This window comes from Microcaecilia unicolor, chromosome 2, assembly GCF_901765095.1.
Source record: "Microcaecilia unicolor chromosome 2, aMicUni1.1, whole genome shotgun sequence".
Lineage (NCBI taxonomy): Eukaryota > Metazoa > Chordata > Amphibia > Gymnophiona > Siphonopidae > Microcaecilia > Microcaecilia unicolor.
In genome coordinates, this window is record NC_044032.1 from 566,477,438 (window position 1) to 566,500,620 (window position 23,183).

Below are 23,183 nucleotides of genomic sequence, written 5' to 3' on the forward strand. Positions count from 1 at the left end.
TTAAAGCTGCATGGTGCCGCCATTAGGCAAAGCATGCAGGGCTTTTTTTTTCTCCATCTCCTTCTGCTGGTTGATGGGCACAACCTACTGGTTCTGAACTGGTCTGGTGGGACTAAAGGAAGAAAACTCAGTAGGTAAGACTTAATTTCCCTTGATTGCCCTTGATAGCTCCAAACCCTGCCCTTGGACATGCTTATTGCACAAGTTTATACGGGCTTACACCATATGTAATTTTTAAGCATGACCAAATTTTATAGGAGCTCATATATGCAAAAAACGTTTTATAAAAAATAGCTTTGTGTAAATTACCTTGTAAATTTGAAACTTAAACCAATTTTGTGTTTTTCAGGCTGAAACAGATGTTAAATGACCTTGCACGTCAACAACAGGAGCAACATCAGGGAAAGCCGCAGAGAAAGGAGAAGGGCAATAGTGTTCCACCACCATCACCTATTGTTTGTCCTTTCAGCTTTCCTACTCAACCTATGAGTTTGTTTAATGTGCCAGGTTTTTCTGGCTTCTCATCTATAACACCAGGTATGTTGTGAAAAGATAGGTTTGATAACATCTGTCAGAAATGTTTCAGTCTCTTACTGTTATAGGATCTTCAGTGTTTATCCCACACTTTTTTAAAGTTGCATCACCATTTTTGTCTCCTCCTCTACTGGGAGGGCATTCCAGGCATCTTCCAACTTTTCTAAGAAAAAAGATTTCCTGTTCTATATTGTCCATCCCAGACTTATCCAAGCAAGTGGTTATCTACCTCTGTCAGCAAATGAAGCCAGAGAATCGCAGCACAGAACTGACTTCATACCCCTTGAAGGGGCTGATGCTGTGTTCAGCCCTGAGCAATCAGTCCTACACTTCCTTTTAAGCCTTTCTTAGGTTTTGGGGCAGAGGTTTGTCTCCTTGGTTCATTTTAAAGGAAAGCTTATCTCTGTGCCCAACACACTCTCCCTTCTGAAGGTGATGCCTTTGTTCTTTTGAAATCAGACTTTATCTTTCAATGTCTTCCTAGTGAAGCGCATGATCAGGTGTAGGAGGTAACAGTTCTGGGGCCACTTGATATCCGTGATCATAACATGATCAGATTTGATATAATATCTGGAGTAGATTCGCAGGAAATCCAATACATTAGCATTTAACTTTCAAAAAGGAGACTATGATAAAATGAGAATGGTTTAAAAAAAACAAAAAAAAAAAACAAGCAAACGTAGAGGAGCACCTGCAAAGGTCCAAAATTTACATCAGACATGAATGCTATTCAAAAGTACTATTCTGGAAGCCCAGACCAGGTATATTACATATATTAAAAAGGAGGAAGTAAAACCAAACAACATCTGGCATGGTTAAAAATTGAGGTGAAAAAAGCAGAGCTGAAAGAAAATCCTTCAGAAAATGGAAGAAGGCTCCAACTGAAAATAGGAAACAGCATCAGGAATGGCAACTCAAATGCAAAGCACTGATCAGGAAGGTAAAGAGACTTTGAAAAGAAGATTGCATTGGAGACAAAAACATATAGTAAAAACTTTTTTAGGTATGTTAGAAGCACAAAGCTGGTAAAAGAATCATTTGAACCACTAGATGACCAAGGGGCAAAAGGGGTACTCAGGGAAGACAAGGCCGTAGCAGGGAGATTAAATGAGTTCTTTGCTTTGGTTTTCACCAAGGAAGATGTGGGAGAGATACCAGTGCCAGAAATGGTATTCAATGCTGATGAGTCAGAGAAACGGAAACAAATCGCTTTAAACCTGTAAGATGTAATGGGGCAGTTTCACAAAGAGTAGCAAAATGCCTGGACCAGATGGTATACACCCCTGAGTACTGACAGAACTGAAATATGAACTTGCATAGCTATTAGTAATATGTAATTTATCTTTAAAATCAAACATGGTACCGGAAGATTTGAGGATGGCCAATGAAATGCCAAAACTTTGAGTTCCAGAGGTGATCAGAGAAATTACAGACCACTGAGCTGAACACTGGTGCCGGGCAAAATGATGAGACTATTATAAAGAACAAAACTACTGAACATATACATAGGCATACATTAATGAGACAAAGCCAACATGGATTTAGTCAAGGGAAATCTTACCTTACCAATCTACTACATTTCTTTGAAGGGGTGAATAAACATGTGGATAAAGGTGACGTATCTGAATTTTCAAAAGGCATTTTACAAAGTACCTTGTTGTTATTAAAATCTTAATATGCCACTCTGACTAAGCAGAACAGAGCAGTGTATAAACTAAAAACCAGGAAAAGGAAAGGAACTCCATTAAAAATAAAAAAGGAAACACATCAGTCACACAGAAGGTCATATAAAACCTAAAAAATAAGAAGAGTAGAAAAGAAAAAATAATAAAACAGTACAATCGGTTAATGTAGCTTGGTTTAGCTGGTGGTCTCGATCAGACTGTTTACCTAAAAGCCCATTGAGAAAGCCAAGTCTTTAGTTCGGCTTTACATTTTTTGAAAGAAAGACAGCTGCGGAGTGAAAAAAAAAGCACTGTGTCTGGTAGATTGAAGATGCGTGAGTCTGGGATTAGGTGAAACTAAATGATCTTTTAAAGAGCAGAGAATCCTGGCCAGGTAGTAAGGAATTGTTAAACAAGAGTGATAATCGGGAACACCTATTCTAAAAGCCTTAAAGGTTAGTATCGCTACTTTGTAAATGCTTCGTTGTTCAACAGGTAACCAATTGAAAGGCTGCTGAGGAAATTAGAAAGTCATGAGATAGGAGATAATGTACTGTTGTGGACTAAAAACTGGTTAAAAGAAAACAGAGAATAGGGCTAAATGGTCAGTATTCTCAATGGAGAAGAGTAGATAAGTAGGGTTCCCCATGGGTCTGTCCTGGGACTGCTGCTTTTTAACATATTTATAAATGATCTAGATATGGAAATAACTAATGAGGTAGTTACATTTGCTGATGATACAAAGTTATTCAAAGTTGCTAAATCACAAAAGGATTATAAAAAATTACAAGAGGACCTTACGAGATTGGGTCTGGGCATCCAAATGGCAGGTGACATTTAATGTGAGCAAATGCAAAGTGATGCATATGGGAAAGAGGGACTCAAACTATAGTTACTTGATACAAGATTCCACATTAGGAATCACTGCCCAGGAGAAGGATTTAGATGTCATCGTTGATGATATGTTGGAACCCTCTGCTCAGTGTGTGGTGACGGCTAAAAAAGTAAATAGAATGTTAGGAATTATTAGGAATGGAATGAAAAACAAAAATGAGGACATGACAATGCCCTTGTATCATTCCATGGTGTGACTGCACCTCAAATACTGGGTGCCATTCTGGTCACAGTATCTCAAAAAAGATATAGCAGAATTAGAAAAGGTACAGAGAATGGTGACACAAATCATAGAGGGGATGGGACGACTTTCCTATGAAGAAAGGCTAAAGCAGTTAGGGCTCTTCAGTTTGGAGGGGAGATATTGTAGAGGTTTATAAAATACCAAATGACTTGAAATGGATAGATGTAAATCGCTTCTTTACTATTTCCAAAAATACTAGGAATGGGGAGTCTGCAATGAAGCTACTAAGTAGTAAATTTAAAACAAACTGAAGAATGTATTTCTTTACTCAACATGTAATTAAAATGTGGAATTCTTTGCCACAGAATGTGGCAGAAGTTGTTAGCTTAGCAGGGTTTAAAAAAGATTTGGCTAATTTCCTGAAAGAAAAGTCCATAAGCCAGCAGTTCCCAAACTGTGCGCCACAGCAAACTCTCAGGGGTGCCGTGGCAAATCTTGATCACCATCCTGATGCCCACAATCCAGCATCGCTCCCTACTTCCCCTCCAACAAGTCTGGAATCTGCCGTTTTCTCCTCCTTTCCCTGCTGCTGCTGCAGTTCTTGCAGCTTACATTTTCAGGCAGTCTGCAATTCACACAGGCATTGTGGGGACTTCCCTCTGCCATTTACGTCCCTCGCAACAGGCAGTTGCATCAGAGAGGGCTGGATGTGGCAGAGGGAAGGCCCCAGAGTTCCTGTGTGAATCTTGGACAGCATGAAAATGTAAGCTGCAACACTTCAGCGGGGTAAAGAGAAGGAAGTGGCAGCGATCCTGGACCTGCGGGAAGGAAGGTAGCGAGCAATATTGGATTTGGGGAAAGCAGAGGTGTGCTGGACTTATGGGAGGAGAGGGGCTGCAGGGAATGGAGAGGTGTGCTGGACTTTCTGGGAAGAGGGGGGTGTGCTGGAATTTCTGGGAGGAGAGGGCTGCAGGGAGTGGAGAAGTGTGCTGAACTTTCAGGGAGAAGAGGTGTGTTGGAGTGAGAGGAGGTGGCTGCATGGAAAAGGGAGGGGGGGGGGGGTGTGCCAATAAATATTTCTTGGACACTAAGATTGCTGGGAACCACTGCCATAAGCCATTATTAAGATGGACTGGGGAAATCCACTGCTTATTTCTAGGATAAGCAGCATTGAATCTTTTTTTACTGTTTTGGGATCTTGTCAGGTACTTGTGACCTAGATTGGACTCTGTTGGAAACAGGATACTGGGCTTGATGGTCCTTCGGTCTGTCCCAGTATGGCAATGAATATTTTCTTATGTTCTTATTTCTAAGAAAATACTGTCATTCGATAGGGCTGAATTCAAAGATGTTAAAGATTTTGTTGTCTTTTCACAAACCTACAAGCATTCTTCGTGTTTTTGATAACATATCCTGAGTGGAGAACTAAACAGCAGCCCCTTTAGTAAAGTTGCAAAGCTGATGCAATCAGCCAGTAAGAGAACCCTCCATTTGGGAAACCAGTGACCATTCCTGGTCCAAAGTGACTTCTGTTGGTGGAGCTGGCAGTGGAGTTAAACAATATCTCACTGGTGCAGGGATAGAGAAATCAGTTGTGTCCTCCACTCTTACCAGCTCTTTCATTTTCCTTCTATCCCCAATAACTCTAGCAATCACCACCATTTGGCTCTTCTTCTGCATACCTCCAGCAAAGATTGTCTTGTTTAATTGCTCAGGGGACCACTCCTATTAATATGTCCCAAATCTGAAGCTATGGACTATATTGCCTCATAACTGGCAGCTGAACTAGTCTCCCTGCAGTCCAAGTCACTTGTTTGCATTATCTCTAGATTATAGCTGCTGGTTGCCGGGAACCTCTTTTCGCAGCATTTGTATGGCGATCGGGGAACTCCTTTCCTCAGAGTTCAGATAGGGATGGGATTAAGTCTCCAATCCTAATTTTGTTGATTTTTTTTTTTTTTAAATATTATTTTTTTAACATTATTGAGTTCTGGTCAGTACCAGAAGTTCTTTAAAGGATTTGTGTAGTATTCATAAATCATAGATTTAAACCCTACCTATTTAGAAATGAGTTTGAGATTGAATATTTGTCTGTGTATATGATCTTTCTCCGAGGTCAAGCAAGCTGCTTGTTCTCACACTTGTGTCGACGTCCACGTCGGCCCAGGATCGGAAGTTTTGCTAGCAAAAATCTTCCAGAGTCTTCTGGCGCGCATTGGTTTCCCGCCCATCGCGTGAGTAAGAACCTCCGTTATCTTTTCTCCGCATCTGAGGTGACACGGTTTTTTCGCTGTGTTCCTTTCGGCCCAGGAAAGAGTCTGCGTGTTACTGCTTCTTTTTCTCTTTCTTTTTGTTTCTTGTTTCAACAAAATAAAAAAATAAAAATTGCTTTACCCTTATTTTCTCTTAGTTTTCTCGTTAAGTTTAAGTTTTCTTTCTTTTTGCCGCGGCTGTCTTTTGTTTTCCCTTTTTGTGCCTTTTTAATTGGCACAATCGCGCCATTTAATTTCGCAGCCGCCGTTTTTCCGTCCATATCATCGAGGACACCCAGCGGCTTCAAGCGTTGTACTCGGTGCAACCGGACCATCTTGGGGACCGACCACCATGCGTGGTGTCTCCAGTGCCTTGGGCCTGATCATCTACCAGCTGCTTGCAAGCTGTGTCCTTTGATGAAAAAACAGACCCAAGTGTCTTGGGAGGCTCAAAGAGAAAAACTTTTTGTTGATCGGTCCAGTCCTTTGAGATCATAGGCGTCGATGTTGAGGGAAGCATCGACTTCGAGAGCACAGGTAATGGCTGCCGAACGACCACATCGCGCTAGAAGCAGCGAGGCATCGAGTGGGTCTCCACCTGTCTCGAGGCCTACTGCTGTGCAGGCCCCCCGGGACCGACCTTCGTAGGACCCGGCCCCGAGGAGGCATGAGATTTCCACGTCCTCCTCTTTGGTACCGAGGAGTCTCGATGACGGGCGTTGAGCGAAGCCTAAGAAGCACCGTCATCGATCGCCTTCCATGCACGGTATCGAGTGCTCCGGGGTCTTCTGGCAGCCTGGTACTGGCTCTCGAGCCCCCACAGATTTTGCCACCGGCCCCGCAGCCTTTTCCGATGGAGGGTCTCGATGAGCGAATCAGCGCCCTTCTTCCAGAGCTTCTGGAGGGATTTTTGCGCCAGTCTACTTTTGTGCCAGGGGTGCTTGTGTCTACTGCTGTTGAAGTGGCATCTGGTCCTTCGCCTGTGGTGAGGTCTCCGACCTCGGTGCCGCTTGCGGCATCGGCGTCGGCTGCCACCCGGGTCAACTCTCCTTTCGACGTCAGCGGAGGAAGCTTCGCCACAGTCTAGGCAGGGGTCGACTTCTCGACATCCCCCTTGAGGTCATCATTCCTCGACGTTGAGACAGGCTCGTGTTCCGACTCCTCTTTGAGATCTTTTGTCCGATACCGAGGATTAGCGTTCGTGGGAGGAAGAGGAAGATCCCAGATACGTTTCTGAAGAAGAGTCCTATGGGGTCCCCTCTGATCCTTCTCCACCCAATGAGAGAAGGATGTCTCCGTCTGAGAGTCTTTCTTTTTCCTCCTTTGTTTGGGGAATGTCAAAGGATATTCCCTTCCCTATGGAGGTTGTGGATGAGCCCAGGGCCGAGATGCTCAAGGTTTTGGATTATCCTTCTCTACCTTCAGAGGTTGCAATGGCTCCTTTGCATAACACATTCAGAGAAGTTCTTATGCGAAGCTGGTCGTTCCCTCTCTCTAATCCAGTGGTCCCAAAAAAAGCTGAGTCCCAGTACAGAGCCCATGGAGAGCTGGTAATGGTGAAGTGTCAACGACCTCACGATTCCATGGTGGTGGATTCTGCTCTCAAGAGAGCCAAGAGTACTAGGGCCTATGCCTCAGCGCCCCCAGGCAGAGAGTCTAGGACCTTGGATTCTTTTGGGAGGAAGACGTATCAGGCCGCTATGCTCGCAGCCAAAATTCAGACATACCAGCTCTACACAAGCATCCACTTGCGGAACTCGGTGAGGCAACTGTCTAGTTTGGTCGAAGCGCTTCCACTGGAGCTTGCCGAACCTTTTCACCAGGTGGTCAGGTAGCAGAAGGCGTGTCAAAAATTCCTGTCCAGGGGTACTTAGGACACTTTTTTTGATGTGACATCCAGAATAGCTGCTCAAGGTATAGTGATGCGCAGACTCTCATGGCTGCGTGTCTCTGACCTGGATCAGAAGACGCAGCAGCGAATGGCGGATGTTCCTTACCGGGGGGATATGCTTTTTGGCGAAAAAGTAGAGGATGTGGTCGATCAGATCAAAAAGCACAAAGATGCTATGGATTCTCTCTCCCGCCGGGCATCTTCTGCTACCACCTCCTCATCGAGGAGGTTTTTTGAAGGGAAGAGGAGTGCTCCCTATTCCTATAATAGGCGTAGGTACATTCCTGCTTCTTGGCAGCCTACCCAGGCTCAGCCCATTGCGCTCGTTCTGGTCAACATTGTGCGCCTAAGGCCCCTGCGGCTCCCCAGCAAAAGCAAGGGACGGGCTTTTGACTGGCTCCAGTGCAGCATAGCCACAGTGCAAGTGTCCGTTCCGGATGATGTACAGGTTGGAGGGAGGTTAATATTTTTTCACCAAAGGTGGCCTCTTATAACGTCCGACCGGTGGGTTCTTCAAATAGTCTGGTTAGGATACACTCTCAATCTGGTATTCATGCCTCCAAATAGTCCACCAGGAGCTCAGTCCTACAGCTCCCAGCACAAGCAGGTACTTGTAGAGGGCTCAATGGACCTTTGGTCTTTCCCAGTATGGCAATACTTATGAACGCATTGCCAAAAGCAGTAAAAACTATGCTCGACCACCTAAATTTTTGGAAAGCAGTAAAGACAGACCTGTTCAGAAGAGCATACCCCACTGACCCAACATAAAAATACCGGTCACTTGCGACACAACATAACCAAAGACTGCAACGGATATTACCTGACTCTGCTTCCCCCTTTCCCTCTCTAAGTTCCCCCCAACTGTTCCCTACCATACATATACCTCATTATACCACAGTATCACTTTGTATTCATTCATACTATGTATTTGTTCAAACCGTAATCGGCTAACACAGTTAACGGTTATGTGTAAGCCACATTGAGCCTGCAAAATGTGGGAAAATGTGGGAAACAAGTGTAACAAATAAGAAGAAGAAGAATTCCTTGTTCTGTGGTTCATTACAACACAGAATACAGCATATTGTCAACAATAAATGACTATATGGGAAAAAAGGGTTATATATCTATTACTTCTGGTAGCTCTCTGGTGTTCATTACTTTTTTTTTTCTAATATATACATAAATGAAAATATAAAAGACATATATAAAACTCTTATATGAGTATTGTGTTCAGTACTGGTCTCCGTATCTCAAAAAAGATATAGTAGAATTGGAAAAGGTACAGCGAAGGGCGACGAAAATGATAGTGGGGATGGGACGACTTTCCTATGAAGAGAGGCTGAGAAGGCTAGGGCTTTTTAGCTTGGAGAAGAGACGGCTGAGGGGAGATATGATAGAAGTGTATAAAATAATGAGTGGAATGGATCGGGTGGATGTGAAGCGACTGTTCACGCTATCCAAAAATACTAGGACTAGAGGGCATGAGTTGAAGCTACAGTGTGGTAAATTTAAAACGAATCGGAGAAAATTTTTCTTCACCCAACGTGTAATTAGACTCTGGAATTCGTTGCCGGAGAACGTGGTACGGGCGGTTAGCTTGACGGAGTTTAAAAAGGGGTTAGATAGATTCCTAAAGGACAAGTCCATAGACCGCTATTAAATGGACTTGGAAAAATTCCGCATTTTTAGGTATAACTTGTCTGGAATGTTTTTACGTTTGGGGAGCGTGCCAGGTGCCCTTGACCTGGATTGGCCACTGTCGGTGACAGGATGCTGGGCTAGATGGACCTTTGGTCTTTCCCAGTATGGCACTACTTATGTACTTATGTACTTATGTACTTATGTAAATGTACATTAAAAGATCCTCTGGTAAGTGAATGCTACTTTGCTTTGTGCTTTGGGAACTTAAAGATTGGGGTTTAAAGGAAGAATTGTAGGTTAGTGTTAGGCGAAATAAAAATATAAAAAGGAAATTTTAACAACTATTCTCCATAGTCTTTTCCACTTAGTTTTAAAAGCTTTGTACCACAGCATTAACAGAATCTAACAGGCACTGCAGGATCTAGTTTAGTCTTACTATATAAACGAAAAGACCCTTTGTATTAAGCTAATATCCTTAATACTGTAGCAAGTTTTAAATTATTGAAAAACTCAAAAACGCTAAGATGGAGTCAGCAGTCCAGCAGTGAGAGGGGTGCTATCCAGTCTTTTGCATTGAGTGTCACATGAATGATTATCTCCCAGTTGGTGAGATGTTATATGTGTGTGCCCAATGCAAAGAGCTCCTAGCTCTCAGGGAACGTGTCCGTTCTCTTGAGTCTAGAGTAGCAGACTTGGTGGAGCTGAGGGAGACAGAGAGGTACATAGAGGAGACCTACAGGGATGTTGTAGAGAAGTCCCACCTCCAGTCTGGTAGCCCTTGTGCTACCTTGGAGGAGGGAGGTCTCCTAGAAGGAGAGCATTACCTTGGTGAAGTAAGAAGTACTCCTGTAGCCAGGACCTGCCCACCAGGGGATGTACTATCCTCTCGCATCAAGGATATGTCTCCAAGTGCTGCCCGGGAGGGAAAGGTTAGGACAGCCATTGCAGTTGGTGATTCGATCATTAGGCTTATAGATAGCTGGGTGGCCGGTGGACGTGAGGATCGCCTGGGGCGAAGGTGGCGGACCTCACGCGTCACCTAGGGAGGAGTCGGCTGTCTTGGTACATGTGGGTACCAATGACATAGGAAAATGTGGGAGAGAGGTGCTGGAAGCCAAATTTAGGCTCTTAGGTAGAAAGCTGAAATCCAGATCCTCTAGGGTAGCATTTTCTGAAATGCTACCTGTTCCATGCGCAGGGCCCAAGAGACAGGCAGAGCTCCGGAGTCTCAATGCGTGGATGAGACGATGGTGCAGGGAGGAGGGTTTTAGATTTGTTAGGAACTGGGCAACATTCTGGGGATGGGGGAGCCTATTCCGGAAGGATGGGCTCCACCTTAACCAGGGTGGGACCGGGCTGCTGGCATCGGCATTTAAAAAGGAGATAGAGCAGCTTTTATACTAGAAATGGGGGGAAGGCCAACAGTCGCTTAAAGTGCATGGTTCAGGATAAGGTATCTTGCAAGGATACCTCAGAAACAGGGAAGATAGGGTTTCTGGATAGTGAGGTTGCACAACAGACAGTGGTAGGCCAGGTGCCCTTAAATACAACTAAAGATCAGACAAAAGATGGCAAATCAATAGTGTCAAGTACTAGGCATCATGCAAATAGGAACAACAAACATACTCAGAAATGTCTATATGCAAATAATAGGAGTCTAAGAAATAAGATGGGAGAGTTGGAATATATTGTACTAAATGAAAAATTGGATATAGTAGGCATTACTGAGAACTGGTGGAAGGAGAATAACCAGTGGGGACACTGTCATACCGGGGTACAAAGTATATCATAGTGATAGGGTGAACCGGACTGGTGGAGGGGTAGCATTGTATATTAACGAGAGCCTTGACTCAGATAGATTACAAATTCAGCAGGACACAAATCACACCTTTGAATCATTGTGGGTTGAAATTCCATGTATAAAAGGGAAAAGGACGGTGATAGGAGTGTACTACCGTCCACCTCGCCAGGATGAGCAGGTAGACGCAGAAATGATAAAAGAAATCAGAGACGCAAACAAAATGGGCAATGTGATAATAATGGGTGACTTCATTTATCCAAATATAGACTGGGTAAATGTAACATCGGGACACGCTAGAGAGCTACGATGAAATCAAGGACAGCTTTATGGAGCAGCTGGTGCAGGAGCCGACGAGAGAAGGAAAAATTCTAGACTTGGTCCTTAGTGGAGCACATGATCTGGTGAGGGACGTTATGGTACTGTGGCCGCTTGATAACAGTGATCATAATATGATCAGTTTTGATATCAACCTCGAAGTAACTATACACAGGAAGTCAAATACGTTAGCGTTTAGCTTTAAAAAAGGAGACTATGATAAAATGAGAACGACGGTAAAAAAAAAACTTAGGGGGGCAACTGAGAGGGTAAAAACTGTACAACAGGCATGGGCGCTGTTCAAAAATACCATCCTGGAGGCCCAGGCCAAACATTCCGCGAATTAGAAAAGAAAGATGGAAGTCCAAAAGACAGCCGGCGTGGTTGAAAAGTGAGGTGAAGGAAGCTATTAGGGTTTAAAGAAACGCCTTCAGAAAACGGAAGAAGGAACCATCTGAAAATAACTACTGTGTGATATGCAATTTATCCTTAAAATCGAGCGTGGTACCGGAAGATTGGAGGGTGACCAATGTAACGCCGATTTTTAAAAAAGGTTCCAGGGGAGATCATTATCAAAAACAAAATTACAGAGCACATACAAGGACATGGATCAGCAAATGTAATTACCTCGCTAGTTACTCCCATCTCTAAATCATTTATTAATATATTAAAAAGCAGCGGTCCTAGCACAGACCCCTGAGAAACCCCACTAGCTACCCTTCTCCATTGTGAATACTGCCCATTTAACCCCACTCTCTGTTTCCTATCCTTCAACCAGTTTTTAATCCACAATAGGACAGTTCCTCCTTCCTATGACCCTCCATTTTCCTCTGTAGCCTTTCATGAGGTACCTTGTCAAATGCCTTTTGAAAATCCCTATACACAATATCAGCCGGATCCCCTTTGTCCACATGTTTGTTTACTCCTTCAAAGAATTGAAGTAAATTGGTCAGGAAAGATTTCCCCACACAAAATGTACTATCTCTTGACTTGGCTGGCTCACTATATCTCCTGTGCTCAGGTGGCATTGCTGCTCACAGTGTAAGAACCTTGGTGGCCTCAGTAACTTCCTCTATTGAATAAGGCAGCAACGTGCTCTTCTATCCACACCTTAACTGCTCACTATTTTTTTATTTTATTTTATTTTTGTTACATTTGTACCCCGCGCTTTCCCACTCATGGCAGGCTCAACACGGCAGGCAATGGGAGGGTTAAGTGACTTGCCCAGAGTCACAAGGAGCTGCTTGTGCCGGGAATCGAACTCAGTTCCTCAGTTCCCCAGGACCAAAGTCCACCACCCTAAACACTAGGCCATTCCTCCACTACTATCTGGAGCAACATTCTGGCCGGGGTAACCAGTTTGGACAAGCAGTCCTGCAAAATCTTTTTACTACTTGAATATCAACTCTGCCTTCCAGCCCTTTTTTTCCATCAGGGTCTGTCACGGAACGCCTAGCACCCACCTGGGGCTAACCCTGCGGCCACCTAGAGGGTTTGTCCCAACACTGCTCAGGCCCACTACCACATGTGCACGTGCTGTACTCTGGCATACTCTTCCTCCCACTTGCTAGGTTACTTTTGCCTCTGGGCAAGTCTCTCACCCACAACTTAATTACCCAGTGGTTTCTAAGGACACTGGGGCCACACTTCTAGGGGTCCCACAGTTCCTAGAAAGCACCCACAGACTCAAAACACAAACCACCAGGATTCTTAGTCAGTCCTGGAAAAACAGACAGTAACAGATAAATGAGACAGGAATCGTACTAAACACTTATTCACTACCTGGGGAGTTCAGGAAAATTAACTGCTCACAGCTTTTGATCAGGGTCTCAGTATAGAGGTCTGTACCTTCCACACTCCCACTCCGAGACTAAAAATTTCCAGCAGGTTCACTTAGGGGCTTCTGATCAACAGCAGTGCAGATTACTTCTCAGCTTAGAAGGGAAGAAGAAACTGGCACTTTTGTAACAACTTTACAAACAAAGGACAGACACCATCTGCTGGCCAAACAAGAGAAATGCACATCATAAAAATAGCTATACAGTTTACAAGCAGGAAAATTCCATTTTTTGCCACACCACCTTCCTCTAAGAGAGACCCCGGACTGTGGCCTCAGACCACTGGTCGGGTCACGACAGTCCAGTGTCAGGGCAGTCCTGGCTCCTCCTTCCTAGAGAGTCCCATCAGCATTGCCATATTGACTGCCCTTGGTGCTGTATGGTGAAGTTGTACATTTGCAGGGACAGGCTCCACCGGAGTAGCTTCCCATTCTCTCCTGGGACTCTCTTAAGCCTGACCAATGGATTGGAATTTGTGATGACAGTAAAGTATCGCCCATACAGATATAGTTGCAGTTTCTTAAGGGCCCACACTAAGGCCAAACATTCTTTATTTTTATTTATTTTAAATTTATACACCACTTTAAAACCTAGGTGGTTTCCAAAATTACATACATAATAACAAAACAAAATTAATACAAAACAATCCAATTATTACCTATTAGATTAAATTTATTTATTTATTATCTCATTTGTACCCCACATTTTCCCAACAGCGTCAGGCTCAATGTGACTTACAGTCAGTGCATTTTTTGTAGAAAAAAAGGTGCCGGTACTCATTATGGGCGGGGTCACCACATATGGCTCCACCCCTATGATAGCCACACCCACATTAGCCACACCCCTTATATCAGCCATGGCGCATATAAACAGACATCATTGAAAATATACTAGTATAGGAGAAAAACAATAACTTGTGATTTTTTTTCATTATAAATCATTTCTGTAAGATGTTACAGCTCCAGTATACCCAGTGCAAAATAAGACAACAGATGTAAATTCTCAAATTGGACATATTCCAAACACTAAAATGAAAATAAAATAATTTTTTTCTACCTTTGTCTGGTGACTGTTTTCTATCCATACTGGTCCAAGTGTCTGATTCTGCTGCTGTCTATCTGTTCTCTTAACTCCGTTTCCAGGGCTTCCTTTCCATTTATTTCTTTACTTTCCTCCTTTCTTCTTCCATGTCCAGCATTTCTCCTCTCTCCCCGCCAAACCCTCTATCCATCCATGTCCAGCAATGCTCCTCTATCTCCTGCTCTGCTCTCCTCTCCATCCATTTCCAGCATTTCTCCTTCCTCTCCTGCCATCCCATCCATGTGCATCTCCTTCCTATCTTCCCTCCCCTCCATCCATGTCCAGCATGTCTCCTCTCCCCTCCCCTGTCCAGTGATTCTCCTCTCTCCCCTGCCCTCTTCTCCTATCCAAGTCCAGCAATTCTTTCTTCCCTGCCTTCCCCTTCCATCCATGTCCAGCAATTCTCCATTCTCCTCTCTCCCCTGCCCTACTATCCCATCCCCTCCATGTCCAGCGATTCTCTTTTGCCCCCATCCTCCCCCTCCCTTCAATGTCCAGTGACTCGCCCCAGCCTCCACCTGCCCCTGAGATCATTCAAACCCCAGCCCCATTTGCCCAGCCCCCCTTGCCCATACATACATACCCCCAGCCCTACTTGCCCATACACACACCACCAGCCCCACTTGCCCACACACACCCCCAGCTCCACTTGCCCCCCCCCCCACACACCCCCAGCCCCACTTGCCCACACACACACACATCCTCAGCCCTACTTGCCCACACACACACCCAGCCCCACTTGCCCACACACACATACCCCCAGCCCCAATTGGCCACACATACCCCCCCAGCCCCACTTGCCCACACACACACACACCCAGCCCTACTTGCCCACACACACCCCCAGCACCAATTGGCCACACACACACCCCAGCCCCAATTGCCCGCCCACACACACACACACACCCAGCCCTACTTGCCCACACCCCCCCAGACCCAATTGGCCACACAACCCCCCCCCCCCCAGACCCACTTGGCCACACAACCCCCAGCCCCACTTGCTCACCCTCCCCTGCTCGCTCCCTGCTGTTTGCACCGATCCCTGCCTCCTAAAACTTATTTTTTCGCGAACCGGCAGACTGAAGAAATAAAACAAACAGCTGACAGGCTTGCCTCCTTCGATCGCGTCGGCCGCTTCCTTTCCCTGCATTCTCAGCGCGTCTCGCCCTCGAGGAAAGGAAATGACACCGTCGCGTACCGGCACAAAAAAAGCACTGCTTACAGTGCACCGCAGAGGCAGACGCCAATGCAGTAATAATATGCTAATACAACTGAAAACCTACATAAGTAATAATGGGGAGGATGGGGAAGGGACGAAAAGGGAAATCAGGAGAGAGGAGGGAAGGGTGAATGTGTCCAAAATTGTCACTACTACTACTATAAATCACTTCTATAGCGCTATCAGTCGTACGCAGCGCTTTACAATTGAACATGAAGAAGGCAGTCCCTGCTCAAAAGAGCTTACAATCTAAATCAGGACAAACAGACAGGACCAAAAAGGATAAGGGAAGGACAGACAGAAGGACACATAAGGATAAGATAAAAGTTACAAGTCAGGAGTCGAAAGCAGCATCAAACAGGTAGGCCTTTAGCCCGGATTTGAAGGCAGCCAGGGATGGAGCTAGATGTAATGGCTCAGGAAGCCTATTCCAGTCACTAGATTGATGTGTATCAAGCAGAGGAGACACATGCTGAGTCCGTGGGATAAGCTTTCCCAAATAGCATGGTCTTAAGAGATTTCATGAAATTTAGATGGTTGTAGATGGTTTTCATAGTCTTTGGTAAAGAATTCCCTAATTGCGAGCTGATGAAAGAGAAGGATGATACGTGGATTTGTACTTAAGTCCGTTGCAGTTTGGGTAATGAAGGTTTAAATATGAATGGGATAATCTCAATGTATTCCTGGGAGGTAGTATGATTAGATTAAGCATGTAGCCAGGGACTTCACCATACAGAATTTTGTGAACTAGGGAGCAGATTTTAAAGGTGATTCGTTATAAATCAGAAAAACAGTATAGTAATCACTACTCAATAGAATGCTACCACAAAAGTCTGTGTTTTAAGCTGCTTCTTAAATCGATGCACATTATTAAATGAGCTTAAGTGAACTTTGAGTGCTTTCCATAGTTGTGTATCAGCCACTGTAAACGATGAAGAACTTGTTTCTGCATAGTGTGATTGCATAATTGGATCCAGTGACAATTGCATTGTTTTATCCGATGTCAAAGATCTAGTAGGATGGTATACCTGCAAAACTTCCTGAAAGTAGGCAGGAGCACCCGCATACAAAGTGCAATGAATTATTGACAGAACCTTATACTGTATCCGCTGGACAACAGGTAACCAATGCAAGTTCAAACACATTCCATGCAACGCCATCCAATTTTTCACCCGCCCCATATACCTACTTTGATCATCCAAGGCAATCCACCAGTCAGCTATGGGGGGGGGGGGGGGGGGGACGGTTTAGATTCGACATTTTACAAGCAGGAAAATTCCCTGTTTCGCCACAGGCTCACTTTCTCCTTAACTCTCAAGATTATTATTATATTTGTGAGCCTGGCAGCTAGTGAGTCCCATATGTGAGAATATCATGCCTGCTTGTCCTAGGAGAAAGCAAAGCTACTTAACCTGTAGCGGGTGTTCTCTAAGGGCAGAAGGCATTTATTCTCACTTGAATGCAAGTGAACAACTCTGGCAGCCACAATGCTTTAAAATACCTTATATAACTTGATTATAAACAAGATTATTTTCCCCAAAATTTTACATCCAAAATTAGATGTCTTTTTATCTTCCCTACCTCTGAATACCTTCTACCCTTGGTGTGCAGCTTCTTTCTTCCACCTCCTCTGCAAAAGGCTTTTTTTCTTCCTTATCTCCCTTTCCTGGTTTGAAGACTCTGTGATGAGCATAGCAGCGGAAGCATCACGATTGGCTGGTTCAGGAGCTTGAGCATTTGTGCATGACCTGCAGACATCCGCTGTCTGAAAGTTCTGCTGTGCTTGTGGTGCTATGCTGATCACAGCCTTGCCGAATTGTGAGAGGGATGTGAGGAAGGAAGAAATACAAATGCAGGATTCTGGGGGAAGGAAGTGGGTAGAGAAATGTTGGACACCGTGGGTGAGGGGGCAGGAGAGACATGCTGGACACCACCGGTAGGTACATCAATGACAAGCTAGATGAGTTTGTTTCCTCTGTTTTGTTAGGTGAAAATTGTTCTGTTTATATTAGATGGCTTAATATTCAAGTATATGTGACAACACTAAATTAAGTTAACTTGGATTCTGATATTCATCATAGTAGGTTAACAATTTGCTAATTCCAAAGATTATAGCTTTATGTTAACACATTCCCACAGGCATGAGCTTCAACCCCGGTTTTCCTTCTGGTTTTGGTGATTATTCTCAAAACGCCACACCACAGAATAGTGAACTGCCTCAGTCCCAAGATCATAATACTTCTGGAAAAACTGAGTACATGGCATTTCCCAAACCTTTTGAAAGCAATTCTTCTAGTGGAGGAGATAAACAAAGGTAAACATTTTCAAAATTTAGTAGTGAATCTACATGGCCTGTCTGCTACTAGTTGTCACTGATGATTGGAATTTACACGTAACCCAGGGGAATGTTTACTAAAGTGAGGTTTTTACAATTTAAATGCACAAAGCTTGTGTGGTAAATGAAAGGGATGTGGCCAACATTTGTCCTGTACTGCACAGGGCAGATATTGCACAGGCCCAAAGGTCATCTATTTGTGAAGGCTTATGGAATTGCTGTAGGTGAGAAACTATGCAGTAAACATAATTGCGACGGGTACGAATATGGATATGAAAATGAATGACTATATTTAAATTGAAGAAATAGCAGGATTTGAGTTGGGTGAATGAGAGTTCAGTGGATTTTGATGATTGGGAAAGTTGTTTGTATTTATTAATATTTTATGTATGTTTTGTTTAATATTTTGTATTTTACCGTATGTATGTTAATTTTGTACTTAGGTGTAAGTGAAATAGAAGTAAATAAACCTTATCCTTATATGCACAACACAAAAAGAAACAACCAAAACTGCTGCCTTGGTGGCAGAACCCAAACCCTCCTCGAGAGACTCCTCCCCCTCCCCCCAATACACACACACACACTTTTTTATGGGACTACCCTGTAAGTCTTCCTGGTAATCTGGTGGATTGGACTGGACTTTGCTTCCATGCCATAACCATTGGACTCTAAAATAGCAGCTATGACCTATGTTAATAATCTTGTGATACTATTGCTAGAGCTTCTGGCTGGCATTTTTAACCCTATTGGTTGTGGGAAGCAGAGGGTAACCACCTCTATCCCATCCACTAGATTACTGTGTAGGGAGAGGGTTGGGGATTGCTGTGTGAAAAAACGTTTTGGAGGGTTCTTGTGGTGGATGGGTGCTATATGGAGTTGCATTGCTTTGGGGGGAGGGGAAGTTTGGGAATTTTTTTTTTTTTTTTTTTATAAGGGCCTGGGCTGAGCTACTAGACTGAGCAGGCGTTGAATGCAACCACACTAATCTAATCTGTAATTTATTAAACTGCTAATTCTCCATGACTCCGAAGCGGTGTACAAAGAAGAAGCATTATCTACAACAGTATTTCCCAAATCCGGTCCTGGAGTACCCCTTGCTAGTCAAGTTTTTTTTAGGATATCCTCAAAAAATATGCGTGAAAGAGATTTTCATATAGTGGAGGTAGTATATGCAAATCAAGTTTATGGATATTCATTGTGAATATCCTGAAAACCTGACTGTCAAAGGGTACTCCAGGAGTAGACTTGGAAACACTGATCTACAATATACAATTAAAATGCACAAAAATACAGGTTGCACAATGCAGTACCCCTGACAGCTAGCATGCAGTCATGTACTATGTGGTGGTAGTTGTACTGGCCACACTCTGTCTCTGCCCATAACCTGTACTGATACATCCCGAATCCGCACGAAGTAACTAGCTTGGGATTTTTACCACACTGGCTGGTTTTAGCATGCAGTACCTGTTAACAGGGACTCACTCCAGTGGCTATCACATGCAAACATGCGTACCAGCTACTTTAGTGCAATTTAGTAAACAGGCCATCTAGTTATGGATGAATACAAACATCCAATTATTGTGGTTGCAGCTTTGAAGTATATCTGACTAACTGATCACTACATATTGAAACTTATTATATTCTTAATGGTATATGTAATTGAAGTGTTTTAATAGTCTACTTTGATTGACTATATTCTGCATTTTTCCTTAAAGGAGTCAAGATCAACCTGTAGAGGAAGTAAAACAAAGCAGATCGGCCTGGTCAAATGACAACCAGGGAGGTCAAATTGAAAAACGGACACTTCTTAAAACAACACTTCCTGTGGCAGTGCAAAGCTTAGCCTCTGGTAATCATAAAAAACCATTGGATAATGGAAGACGAAGAAGACAGTTAGATGAGGAATCGCTGGAGAGTTTTAGCAGCATGCCTGATCCTATGGATCCAACAACAGTTACTAAAACATTTAAATCAAGGAAAGCATCAGCACAAGCTAGCCTTGCGTCTAAAGACAAAACCCCTAAATTAAAGAATAAGAAGAGGAAAAGTTCCCAGTCCAAATGTAAGGGAGTTACAGATTTTGGTAGGTTTCATGTGAACCTAAGCTGAGAAGGGAACAAGTCATTTGAAAAGAATGAACTTAACAAAGCAAATACTTTTTAAAAATCTGCGTATATGCTTGTGTATTTTTATTAATGTTATAGGAATATTAGTGATAAATTTTGGAAATTTAAAAAAAAAAAAATAGTAAATATGTTAGAATAAATGGAGAACCACATCCACTAATCGCATACATTAACAAAAGCCCATTACATTTTTCATTTAAGAAAGATAATTTGGAACCATCACAATGGTTCTTGTGACATTTGTTTTCAGTTAAATTGTTTTGATAATACAGAGCTACCAATTTGCTTTGCTTTAAGGTGTCCAAATTTCTTTGTGACTGTCATTTTGTCATGTTCTCTTTTGGTCCATGTGATTACCATCTAATTTGGCAGCTTCAGTTTGCTAGTTGCTTTGATTACAGTGTTCTGTTTTTGGACAAATGTCTTAGAACAGTACTTCATAACCTTTTATCCAGTATGAGTGCTTTTTAATACTTTGAAATTCATGTGACACTAGATGATGATGAAAACAGAACAGTAGGCTTCTCACTTCCCTCCCCTCCCTTTGCCAATTCCCCCTCCCTCCCCAAAAATTCAGATCATAAAGGCAGCAGTGGTGGGAACAGTTGCAGCAGTCACTTAGGCCTCAGTACTTTGTATGCATTTCCAATCTAATGGGAAGCCCATATATTGGGGGGGGGGGGGGCTTGCCTTTGAATGTGACTCACAAGCCCCATGGTGACTGCCACTACTGGGCATAGGTCACAGTGGAGATCCAGAGGGTGGAGGAGCAGCCCTATTTGTTTGATCTCTATCCACTGATGATGTGACCCACTGTTTGGGAACCACTGTCTTAGAAGCTGTGGCAGATTGCTTTTTTTTTTTTTTTTTTAATAAGCATGAGCATGCCAGCTTCCTTTTTCTTGCTTTTCTTATATTAAATGAAGAGAATTGTAATAAACACATTAGCTTTAGTTTTCTTAAAAATCGTTTAACTTGTTTGAATGTTATATTGAGTGAGGGAGACTGTTAATCTTTTCAGACTTTGCCTCAGCTTACAGTATTTGCACAAACTTCTTGTAGTTTGAGTAGGATGATGTTTTGAATTGGTAGCCTGGCTTGTCAAATGTGACTGTATTTGGATATTGCTTAGGTCTTTTGAATCAGCTTTTAAAGGAAATTGACCTACAAGAAAATTAAATTGATAGTTGGATATTTTACTGCCAAACCATTGAGCAACAGTTGACATTCAAAGTTTTTTTTCACCAAAACATTGGAGCTGTAAGTGGGATGTGAACGACATGCTGCCTACTCTGGAGTATAGGCTGAATTTCCAGTATCCCAATCCCCGCTTGCTGAAGTGCAAGCCGAGTGTCTAGTATCCAAAGCACCGCTTGCCGAAAATGCAAACCGAATATCCAAAACACTGCTTGTTGAAGGTGCAAGCCAAATATCCAAGTAGAAACCTTTCCACTCGCAAGGAGACGTTGGTCTTTCCTTTCTGCCGTCCTCTGCTATAGAGTCTTGTCTAAGGGTCCCCTTTCTTCTCAAGGTGAGTTTTATCTCCTCAGACGTTTATGGTATTCCCTGGTCGGGGCAGGCCCTGCAGGTCCCAACAGTCCTCCCCTACTCTAAGGCGCCAGAATTCACCCTAAGTATAATGGTGAGGACTAAAACCAAGTTGTCTTCTTGTAAAGACATGGAGATATCTACTTTGGTGTAGGGGACCTACTTCCAGTGACAGGACATACACCCCATCACATGGGAGAAGGGTTTCTATAGCAGAACCTATTCTGGTGATCTTATTTGTGGTGGTTTTAAACTTGTTGGGGAGGACAGAGGGAGGGAAGAGTTTGACTGTGTTTATTCACATACACTACAGGAGCTCATACCTCCATATGCTGCAGCAAAGAAGCATATTCATAGAATTAGAAATTATAATGATTATTAATAATATCTTTTAAGTTTGGTATTTTTTAAATAAAAGTTCTGTGAAAGTTTTGCAGTGCAATTTAAGTTGCAAAAAATGCAATTTGTAAACTTTAAATGTTTTTTTAAACAGCAATTTTTTTTCTCAGAGGACAAACAAGATTTAGAGCCCTCAGAAGTTGGTGACTTTTCTGTAGCTATATTTGCCCAATGTCCTAGAAACAAGATTTCTAGTGACATGAATTACTGTGAGTGGTGTTCCAGGACAATATCTGTCACCGACAACTATAAATTGTACTTGGTATGCTTTTGGCATGAGCACAGCATTCCTAGTTGCTCTGCCTGTCAGATGATGATAAATAGGTTTTTCATAGCTTTTAAGAGTAAAAGGTGAAGCTGCTATGTTAAACCAAGTCTGACCCAAGTGCACTGGCATTACCTTTCAAGTACCCTGCTGTTGTACCAGGTACTGGTGATGTGAGCATCAAGTAGACATCAATCCCCCTTGAGGTCAAACATTGATTGGGGCCATTCATTTTGGAAGTCCCTTTTGAAGAAATTGGTTTCGGCTCTTCAGTACTGGGAGTGAAGGATTCTGATGCTGCACTTGAAGTAAAGGTTAAGAAACACTGGTGGAGCAAAAAGTCAAGAATATAGCAATATTGGCAGCTGCTCTTGGGTTATTAAACAGCCTTTGTGCAGAGGATCACTCATTCTGTTCCAAGTCATGAGAGTTCTACAGTGATGTGGAAAACTTTTCCCCTATTGGTTTCTGATCTTTAAACAAAATGTAATATTAGGCAACAGGAACTTGAGTAAACACGTAACACACTTCCTGTAATTTGATACCAGTCTTTCATATCACTCTTGAGGAATCTTTGCCCACTGTTCTTTGCAGAGCTCCTTTAATCCAGACATACTTGTAGGTTTTTGCACAGGAACTGCTTGTTACAGGTCCAATCATATCATCTCCATTGGGTTTGACTAATCTAAAAATTTAATTTTGTTTCTCCTCAGCCATTCAGATAGACTTGCCTTTTGTGTTTTTGATCATTGTCTTGCTGTATAGGCCAATTATGCTTTAGTCCATGGACAGATGACCAGATGGTCTCCTTAAGAATTTTCCTTGAATGTCCAGGTCCTGAGGAAGCAAAGCATTTTCTCATCATCATTCTGCCACCACTGTGTTTAATTGTTGATATAATGTTCTTACTGTTGAATGCTCTATTTGCTTTATACCAGACATAGCGGAACCAGTATTACCCAAAGAGTTCCACTGTTGACTCGTCTGTCCTTAGAACATTATCCCAAAAGGCTTAGGAATCGTCTAGGTGCATTTTTACATATTTGAGATGAGCATTCATTTTGTTGACCTTAATGGTATCCCCCATCAGCCATCTCTTTTCCAAGATGAAGAGCCTTAACCTCTTCTTTAAACTTTTTCTAATTTCACTATATCTTTTTTGAGATACAGTGACCAGAATTGAATGCAATACTATAT

The 23,183-nt window shown here is 43.0% G+C and overlaps 1 protein-coding gene across 1 annotated transcript in view; it reads left to right on the plus strand.

Moving 5' to 3' along the window:
* The window catches only part of PCM1 (pericentriolar material 1), an 866,960-nt gene that overhangs the window by 405,699 nt on the left and 438,078 nt on the right, over window positions 1–23,183 (plus strand). Inside the window, 3 exon segments of the mRNA XM_030191464.1 lie at window positions 350–537; window positions 17,453–17,627; window positions 19,364–19,731. Of these exon segments, the coding sequence (XP_030047324.1) occupies window positions 350–537; window positions 17,453–17,627; window positions 19,364–19,731 (731 nt within the window).